The 11,116-nt window shown below is 33.0% G+C and overlaps 1 protein-coding gene across 1 annotated transcript; it reads right to left on the bottom strand.

Moving 5' to 3' along the window:
* Positions 1-2,239: 2,239 nt before the first annotated feature.
* LOC132298709 (large ribosomal subunit protein uL11-like) lies at positions 2,240-2,774 on the bottom strand. The gene has a single exon (XM_059795091.1). The coding sequence runs from the start codon at positions 2,764-2,766 to the stop codon at positions 2,302-2,304; it is 465 nt and encodes a 154-aa protein (XP_059651074.1). The 5' UTR covers positions 2,767-2,774; the 3' UTR covers positions 2,240-2,301.
* Between the last annotated feature and the right edge of the window lie 8,342 nt (positions 2,775-11,116).

An 11,116-nucleotide genomic window follows, 5' to 3' on the forward strand; every position in this document is an offset into this window, starting at 1 on the left:
AACTATTTCAATTCAGCCATTTACTTTCTTTCAATTTCAATTATGCCAATTTTAATTACGCAATTTTAGTTAGGTTTTCAATTCAATGGCAATTGATTAAATTCTTGCCATTGAATCGTAGTGACAATTGATTAAATTCTTGTCATTACTTGGCTGTTGGCAATTGATTAAATTCTTGCTATCACGTTTCAGTGGCGATCGATTAAATTCTTGCCATTGTGTTTGGCTGATGGCGATTGATTAAGTTCTCGCCATCACGTTCGGCCGGCGACCGATTAAGTTCTTGCCGCCTGTCTTCACTCGGCCATTCCATCCATTCAAACATTCATCAGCCGTTGCATTTATTTAGACACTCTAAAAAGTCCTTGCTACAAACAAGGTATAAAAGAACCTTGCTGGGAGTTCTTACTAGTCTCTCTCCCACACAATTGCCTTAGAGTCAGCCATCGGAAAAAGGGATAGGCTGGTGTTCAATTACATATTTTGGGTATTTTGTACAAATACTCTGGCACGCCCGCGAAGAGTCCATCGACCGGCGTAGGGAACAAAAACCGCGCGAACAGTTATCAACAAGGCTTCCGAATGGTATTGAACACGTTCCAAGATAGAACATTACTTCTGCTCAAACGGGGGCACAAAACAATTGTGCTTCACAAACGGGCCTTAATAGTATTACTTGATGGAGGAAATATAGTTTTTGAAATTCGACTCTGACATTTTGAGCTGAGTTGAAGTTTCTTAAACATCTTTGGAGGGGGTGGCTGGCGTACTAAATCCTAAAAGTAATATACTCTCTATATATATATATAAATATAAATAAATATTAAGTAAAAATATATAATCGGAACAAGATGAATTACTTAATAAACTCATCCTCTCCTCGCTTGGATTCTTGCAAAAATTACATATGGTATTGGACTCGATTAACATACACTTGAATTAAATGCAATATAACAAACCCTTAAAAAAAAAAAAAAAAAAAAAAAAAAAAAAAAAGGAGACTCAGAATAATGTACTAAGCTCCGTTTGTACTTAAAACATTATTTTTATAAAATACTTCTTATGCAATTTTTTTGAGTGTTTGGCTGAGTTTCTAAAAAAAATTTCCTAATTTTTTTCTTCTGCTTTTTGGCTCCTGAAAATGCCTTTTTAGTGAAAAGCTCTCCCCCCATTTAAGTGTTACTCTACAAAAAGTACACACGATAGCATTCAAAGATTTACCATGACCTTATGGGCGGGTACCGGGTCATTAGTGTGAAAAGAAGAAGGGTTATATTTGTGGGTGGTGTTATTTTTAAATAATATAAGATATTTCGGATAAAATTTAAGAACAAAATCGTGAAGACTTGGATGCACTAACAGGCTAGTGGTGTTGACGTTGACAATTATAAATTACATTAGAACTCATTAAGAACAAAATAAAATTCAAAGTAGTGAGTTGCACTACTCTTCTCCAATACCGACCACGAAAGAAGAGTAGTGCTAAAAACCATATAGTTGCAGAAACTCAAAATTGCATTATGATATATCAGCCATTTTTTCCATGTAAGTTTTAGTAGGCCTTTTTGTCGCTTACCTTAAAAGCAAACAACTCTTTGTTTGATTCATGCATTTTCGGATTAACCATTATCAACATGTCTTTGTTACTTAAAATGGAGCTCTCAAAAAAAAAAAAAAAAAAAATGTAATTGAAGAATGGTAAAATCATAAAATAGTAAAATCTTAATTATATTTCATATGGGTGTCAAGACAAACATATACAGACTTGTTTACATGGTTGGAGGGACATCTCTTTTAGGAGGCAGATTATGATAATGAAGGTGTTCTATATGGAGTCGTCGGCTTGAGGGTAGAGTTAGAAAAGGTGGGGTGAAAGTAAAATGAAAGATTTAGATGTAATTAGTAAAATATGAATAATAATTTTTGTTTCGACAATACTTAGGTTCTCACTAGTAAAGATTTATAACATACTCACACAATACATGAATAAATCCAGGAATAAGCATAATAATAATCAGATATAAAGAATCATTTTATGCAACCAACACAAGATTAAAATCATATAATCTCCATTTAACTTGCTGAAATAGTTAAAAGCAATTAAATCTTCGAAATCAAAATACCTTTTACTCATATTTTAATTTTTCAAAATCAGAAGTTTAATTTTCCAAGTGAACAAGACTACCTTTTACTCATATTGGCACCGTGGACGGGAGCCAAAACTCAAAATATCCTTAAAACACTTTTTTAAAAGAGAGATTCAAATAACTTTCGAATTTCGATCTCGCCATCGGAGATCTTCTATTGCAAGTCCTTTGGATCCTTCCCGTCTACAATACAGCCGACGGAAACGCAAGTTCCGAGGACCTCCTCCACCGTGCCCGCCAATTCCTTGGCCATCGATCTCGGCCGCATGATGATCTTCGCGATCTCGATCACGTCATCAAGAGAAATGTTGCCCGTGTGCTTGATGTTCTTAGTCTTCTTGCGGTCGCGCTCGGGCTCTTTCAGGGATTTAATGACCAGAGCGGCGGCGGAGGGAACCACAGAGACCTTGGCCGGGCGGTTCTGGACAGTGAGTTTGACGGTGACTCGGAGCCCCTTCCAGTCCTTGGCGGTCTCCTTCGCGATGTCTTCACCGATCTTCTTCGGAGAGAGACCGAGAGGACCAATCTTCGTAGCAAGCGAACTCACCGTTCCGACCTCGCCACCGGTGACTCGTACGAAAACGTCGACAACCTGCGAGGGATCAAACTTCGGGGACATGGTTGCGGAGAGTTAGGTAACACGAAGGGCTTTATAATGCTATGTTCGGTAATACGAAGGGCGTGTATATAGAATGCTATGTTTGGAGAGAAAATAGGAAAGAAACAATTTCCAGAAACAATTTCCTTTCTTTTTTGGGTAGGATTGATGCAAAGAAAGAAAGAAAAATAGGAAGGATGATATATTCTTCCTAATATAAATAGGATTGGACTATTATTAATAGGATCAGAAGTCCAAATAACATAAATAGAAGACAACAACATGTGCTGCAATTTAGTAAGAAATCAGAAGAAGAATCTGCAATAAACCAAGAACCAAGCATAAAACTGTTGGGAAACGTGCAAGTTTTAAAAACTTTTCGAGGGATTTTGATTCATAGATCTTGATTCATCACATAGAGACAAGTTTTATGCAAAAATAAAAATATGATGTATCATTCAATTAATGGATTGAATACTTACATCAAAGGTCTGAGTAAACCTTTAAAACTTTCCTCTAAAGTGAATGTTCTCACTTATTGTAAATTCCTTAGCAAGATGCCTTCTCCTTGGATCTCCATCTTCTTGGTAATTATTTTGCCTTTAGGAATCACTCATAAGCCTCCATGAATTACCTTGGAAAACTAAGCTTGTGGGAGTCTCCATTAGATGAGAACATAAACCCTAATTTTCTAGAGAGAGAAAATTTATTCCTTTTTCCTTCTCATAAAAATCACCCCCTAAAATATACATAAACCATGTATATTTATAGGCAACATAAAAATAAAGAAAAGGAAACAACAAATCCTTCTCCACCTCTAATTCATATGTCTCAAATCTAATATGATTCCAATATCAAGTTAGGCTATGAGTGAGAATCCATTGGGCCTATTATTTTATTGGCTACAATGAATTAATGATTGGCTCGGTCCATGGACCCAATTAAATTAATTCATAAATTAATTTCTACTCCACTAAAAGAAATTAATTGAACTCCAATTAAATAATAAATAACCTCTAAGTCAATGTTGCACTTTGACCCCTCTATGCATAATTAGTTATCGGATAAATAATGCCATCAATCCGACTACTTAATTAATATATTTATTTTGGTACCTTTGATTATTTCTGACTTGATCACAATAAAACATTTGTTTGACAAAAAATAATAATTTAATAAATATATAATAAATCATTTTGTCTAAAAACATACGAAGGCCTTCGAATTTACTTTGTGATCAACCATAATCAATACAAAATAAATACAAGTAGGAATGATGCAAATATTGAAAATATAACCCTCTAACTATTAATTACATAACTATCCAAAGTGTCGGTCTAAGGATTCCGAAGAATCCGCTGAACAAATCAAAGTAATTATTAATTAATAAAAGAGTCTATAATTTTCTCATGTTTAAGAGTCAAATGCTATGACGGTGATAGGGAGCAATTGCATATGACGGCTCTCGCAATATATCTCAACCTAACGCGGATCCAGTTCAAGTCTTAATTAATTATGAGTCCATCCATAATTACTGACTATGAACAATTTATAATTACTATGTATATATCATGCATTGATTGCCATCACATACATATATATAAATATTTCTCGTAATCACAGGGACACTATCAATTTCATAGTGAATCGAAACATAATACATTGAATTCACCAATTATATAAATCATAAATATTTCAGATATGTCAGGAACATATGTCACTATAATCCAGATAAGAATTTGCTATGCCAGGGCATATAAATCCCAATAGCTCCCACTTGCCCTCATAGACAATTCAAATTGCACCTAACTCCAATGTTATCCAAATGATGATCAAAATTATTGATCAATGACACCTTTGATAATGGATCAACAAAGTTGTGTTCCAATGCAATGTTCTAGCTACAAGTACATTTTCTTGCTGGACAATATCATGTTGAACATGATACTTCCTCTTAGTGTATCTTGTACCTCTATAGAACCTTGGGTCATTGGTTTGGACTACTTCTACACTATTGTCGTAATATAGCTCGATAGACAGGCTAGTATGCTCCACAACCTCTAAATCTTAACAATCTACCAACTGATTTCCCTTCCATTAAATGAACATACACTAAGTCATGAACCTCATAGTATCTACTTCTGATTGAGAATCAGAACTAGCATACCTGACTAGGACCATATCATCACATCCATAAATGAGTATGATATCATTGGTTCTCCTTAGGTACTTAATGATATTTTTCACAACAGACCAGTTATCAAGTCCAGGATTGGACTGATATCATCTGACTATCCCTACAATGTAGCGGATGCTCTGTTTGGTATAGACCATGGCATATATGAGACTTCCATATGCCAAAGCATATAGTTCCAGTCTCATTTGCTCAATCTCCTCTGCTAGTCTTGGAAAACTACTTACTAGAGAGAGCAATCCATATTAATAAAGCAAGAACTCATTCTTTGAGTTATGCATACCAAACCTGGTCAAAACTTTATCAATGTAGGATTATTAAGATAAGCCTATTTTCCTTTTAACCTGATCTTGCAAAAGCTTGATCCTAGGAATATAGCTTATATCTTGAAGATCCTTCATTTCAAAGTAATTGAACAACTACATATTTATTGATGACAAAACTTCCACATCATCCTAACTGAGTAGGATGTCATCAATATATAGAATTAAGAAAAATAATGACATTCCCTTGTACACTCATGATTTATTCATTAAGAAATCTTCTGGTATCTTTTTGTAGATTAACTTGCCTTCCATAGGTATCACCATACTAGAAAGTTCTACAAGATCCCAGAATTTATTAGAATACATAGATTCCAACTCTGATTTCATAGTAACTCACCAAAACGATCTGTATCCATATCGGTTCACGCTTTCGTGTAGCTTACTGGGTCCAACTCATGTTTAACAAGGATGTCTATAATGGTCTCACCTAAAAACATGATTCTGTCGGTTGGATGATAATCCTCCCACTACATTAATGTACCGATGCAGGAATCTGTGTACTAGATGATGCTAACGCATCAATAGGGAATTCATATATTATTCTCAATCTTTATAATAAGTGTGTTCACATGTGGTACATCTGGTACTCATACCAAATTCTCTAACATTATGCTACTAGGTATGTGATTCATAATATGATTCTCCTATAAATAAACAGTGAGTGAAAACAATCAACTTTTATCTTTGAGATCATAAAATAATCCATCCTAGTGACTTTAGAGTAGCTATCAAATATAGCATGCCTATGATCTGCTTCCAACTTATTTGTCCATATCAAGCACACATGTGCAAGACTACCCCATATGTGCATGTGATTCAAACAAAGATTTAGTCAAAAACACAGCTCAAACAGTATCCTTGAGACAGACTAAGATGGAATGCAGTTCATAATGTGCATCGATATCATTAACGCTAAACTCTTAAATGAAAGAGATAATGTAGCATAACTGTTCATAGATCTAACCATGTTAAACGGAAATTCTGTTATTCTTATTTGACACCTCAATCCATTGAGCGTTAATTGCGGAAAACTGGTACACAACACCCTCATTGACCATATAGTCTTTGCACTATCCCAAGAAATACTTATATCCTCGATCAGATCGAAGTGTCTTGATAAGTTTACCTAATCTGTGCTCCACATCAGTCTTGACCTTCTCAGAATATACCAAGAGTTTAAGACTTGTGTTGCATCAGATAAACTTATCCAAAACGTGAGTAATCTTGCTTGGATGTTCATAAGATCACACGTGTCAGTGTGTACCGACTCCAATTATCCTTTATGTCTATTTCATCTGGCTGATTAAGCCCTTAGAGTTATTTATCCTTCAAAACAGGGTTCACAAGTTTGGTTTAGGCTCCTCTGCCTCACTAGGTAATTAACCTTCTTTGACCAATCTTTGAATCTCATTTTGACTGATTATAACCCAAAAATAGACACTAAAAATACAATGAGTTAGGAATAACAATTTTTTTCTTAACATTCAATCTAGAATATGCAACATTAATTTCTACATCCTGCAAATCTTAAGAGTTTGTGATTATAGTATATTAACTATCTTTCAATGCACCAGAAGCAATCGCATATCTATTCAATTTTATAAAACCAGTTTTACAAAATAACAACACAGTTTTTATAAACCAAAAATGAAATAAGAATGAGATTGCGTCTAACATCTGTGCATAAAGATAGTTCTCTAATATTAATATCCTCATACTCTCTAATTTTAGATGTAATACTCCCACTAACTTAGTTACAACCTTGACATCAGGTCAAGTACAAATATATTCCATACCATCAAGGCTTCTGGATTCCTGAAATCCTTGCAATGAATTGCAAACATGTTTTGTGACTTCAGAATCTATTCATCAGGAATTAATAGATACAACCACATAACACGGCTCAATGATTAAATATATATTTTCCTATACCACGTCATTGCTTAGACAGTTTGTCCTTTAGTGTCTTAGTTAATGATAAAAGAAACAGTTTTCTTCACCCTCAACATACACTGCCTTATTCCCTTTAACCTTTTGGATACCCATGTTTTGTGCTAGCCTAGTCCTATGATCATCCTTTTTCTTTGCTTTGACCGTCCACTTGGGCCTAGAAGAAGATGGTATAGACTAGGTTAGATTGATAGGAACATCCATACTCTTGATTATCTCTTCATCTGTTACCAATTCTATAAGAATATCAGCGAGTGTGAACTCAAACTGATTCCTTATTTAGTTCACTCTAATAGAGTCGAACGAGTTTGGTAACAAGGCAATAATCATGTCAACTTAAAACTTATCACCTAAGTCAGCCCTATTAATCTCCAGCTAATTTTAAAATAATAAACAATCATTTTCCAAAATTCGATTTCATACTGGAGTTCCTTAGGCTATCTTGATGATATTCAAGTCTGATATAGTACTTTGACATACTCTCTATCTAATCTCACCAAAACATCTTATTGACATTTAACATGATGCTTAAAGAAAATAAAATAATGTAAATGTTAGCTTTGGAGCGTATTCGAGGTAAACTCTAGAATATTGCACCAATTCATCTCATTTGTCTTATTTCACTTATTCAAAGCATTACTGTTCTCTTGGGTATCTTAAAGTAAAAGGATTAGGTTTTAGGAGTAGTAAATACATTTGTACCACCACGTTGTGAATAAAATATCTAAATTCCTTTTCTAGTCATTATAAATGAAGTCCACATACATTGAATATGTAAGCAAGCAGATAAACTGGATTAGACACAATTAATCTGAATATAAATACATTCATACAATATGCAAGGTGAATTATTAATACTGTCATGCATATTTAAAATTAAAATGAGTTTGTTAACCACATAATATAATAAATCTCAATTGAACAAGAGATCATTATCATTATTGGTGAACAATCCCTTTTAATTAATGCGGGTCCTTCAACTCTGTAGTAAAATAAATCAACCAATCAATATGTCAATAACTTATCCTGTTGGAGGAGTTCATTATTACTATTGTTGAAATTCATCTACTATTAGGTGAGCACTTCCATTAAAATAGTATGTGGGTCCCTTAACCACTGCATGAAAAATCGGATAACCAATACACCAATAACTTATTCGGTTGGCGAAGTTCATTATTGCTATTGGCGGGCAAATCCCATCATCTCCATTTCTCTTAAGACAATGCCTTGTCTATCTATATGAAATGATTCCCGATTATGTTTAGCCTTTTTAAAATCACCTAGTGTAGACCACTTCGTTGGGGAGCTAACACTATTGATTTTAGATTGAGTGTATAACATTATTAATGCTCTAATGAAAAATAAAACATTAAAGATCTTGTCATTATAATCTAGACTCTTTAAATCATGCGTAGGGCCTTATTTTTAAAGATCTAATTACAATGAAAATTTAATATTATTATTTTCATGAGATAACCATTCTTGTAATATTAAGACTCTTCAATTCATGCGTGGGGCCTTATTTTTGAAGATCTAATTACAATGGTTTTAATAACGAAGGCCATGGGGTAATGTATAAAAATCCCCGCTCCCACTCAATTTTTAATCATTCATAATTAGGGTTTTGAATTTATTTATTTACATGATATAATGCATGCAAAACGTCTTGATTTTAATCCAATTAAATTTAGAAAATATTTGGACTTTAAACGATTCACTAATATTTAATTTGAAGCACACTTTAAAAATAATTTACAAAAAATAATTTTGCGTTTCCCAATAAGTGCCCTCAAATTAATTAGTAATCAAATCCAATTAATTTTCATAACTTAATTAATATAAATCAAGCCATTTAAATAAATATCATGGATCCAATGCATGAATAATAAGTAATTAACAATTATATATTCCATGCATTTCATACATCACATAAATAAATAAATAATAGATAAAGCAAATAAAATGGCCAATGGATTCAGCTTTTAACATTTATATGCTCTAAGTAATGCGCGAGGGTCTATCATTAGCCGCGTCACATGGGATTATTTCCCATCAATCCCTCTTGATCTCCAGCCAAAACCTTGCTGCCGACAACTCTCCGGTCGCCGGAAAATCGCCGAAAAATTCCAGAAATTAAATTAGGCCTTAAAAAATTCCAGAAAAAATTCTGAAAAATTTCTAAAAAATCCCAGAAAATTCCTGAAGCCTAATTTAACCCTCTTGGACTTTCTTGAAGCTTCATAGCATCCTTTGATGAATATTACATGGCTTTAAAAAAATATTTACAACTTGAAATACAATGGGAAAAATAAATTACATCATTGAACTTTCAAACGGCTAAATCAAAACCTTAATTACATTCATCCAAAGATAAAATTACATTAATTTAACCTATAAGCTTCATCCATGGCCCAACCATACATCATCATTCATTCACAATTATTCATACATCATCATGTATCAATATATATCAACATATTAAATCATACATCAACATACATCAATAAAAATATATATGAATATAATTTTGGATCCATGAATGATGATTTTCATAAAATCATGATCTCTAGTAATGAATCAAACCATGCTCTGATACCACTGTTGGGAAACGTGCAAGTTTTAAAAACTTTTCGAGGGATTTTGATTCATAGATCTTGATTCATCACATAGAGACAAGTTTTATGCAAAAATAAAAATATGATGTATCATTCAATTAATGGATTGAATACTTACATCAAAGGTCTGAGTAAACCTTTAAAACTTTCCTCTAAAGTGAATGTTCTCACTTATTGTAGATCCCTTAGCAAGATGCCTTCTCCTTGGATCTCTATCTTCTTGGTAATTATTTTGCCTTTAGGAATCACTCATAAGCCTCCATGAATTACCTTGGAAAACTAAGCTTGTGGGAGCCTCCATTAGATGAGAACATAAACCCTAATTTTCTAGAGAGAGAAAATTTATTCCTTTTTCCTTCTCATAAAAATCACCTCCTAAAATATACATAAACCATGTATATTTATAGGCAACATAAAAATAAAGAAAAGGAAACAACAAATCCTTCTCCATCTTTAATTCATATGTCTCAAATCTAATATGATTCCAATATCAAGTTGGGCTATGAGTGAGAATCCATTGGGCCTATTATTTTATTGGCTACAATGAATTAATGATTGGCCCAGTCCATGGACCCAATTAAATTAATTCATAAATTAATTTCTACTCCACTAAAAGAAATTAATTGAACTCCAATTAAATAATAAATAACCTCTAAGTCAATGTTGCACTTTGACCCCTCTATGTATAATTAGTTATCGGATAAATAATGCCATCAATCCGACTACTTAATTAATATATTTATTTTGGTACCTTTGATTATTTCTAACTTGATCACAATAAAACATTTGTTTGACAAAAAATAATAATTTAATAAATAAATATATAATAAATCATTTTGTCTAAAAACATACGAAGGCCTTCGAATTTACTTTGTGATCAACCATAATCAATACAAAATAAATACAAGTAGCAATGATGCAAATATTGAAAATATAACCTTCTAACTATTAATTACATAACTATCCAAAGTGTCGGTCTAAGGATTCCGAAGAATCCGCCGAACAAATCAAAGTAATTATTAATTAATAAAAGAGTCTATAATTTTCTCATGCTTAAGAGTCAAATGCTATGACGGTGATAGGGAACAATTGCATACAACGGCTCTCGCAATATATCTCAACCTAACGCGGATCCAGTTCAAGTCTTAATTAATTATGAGTCCATCCATAATTACCGACTATAAACAATTTATAATTACTATGTATATATCATGCATTGATTGCCATCACATACATATACATAAATATTTCTCGTAATCACATGGACACTATCAATTTCATAGTGA

This window comes from Cornus florida, unplaced genomic scaffold (genome assembly GCF_030987335.1).
Source record: "Cornus florida cultivar Cherokee Brave unplaced genomic scaffold, ASM3098733v1 CherokeeBrave_3.0.0_Hap2_Chr03, whole genome shotgun sequence".
Taxonomy (NCBI): Eukaryota; Viridiplantae; Streptophyta; class Magnoliopsida; order Cornales; family Cornaceae; genus Cornus; species Cornus florida.

Bases quoted from the DNA above. Each gene is read 5' to 3' on its own strand.
- LOC132298709 (XM_059795091.1), bottom strand. From the start codon at position 2,766: ATGTCCCCGAAGTTTGATCCCTCGCAGGTTGTCGACGTTTTCGTACGA.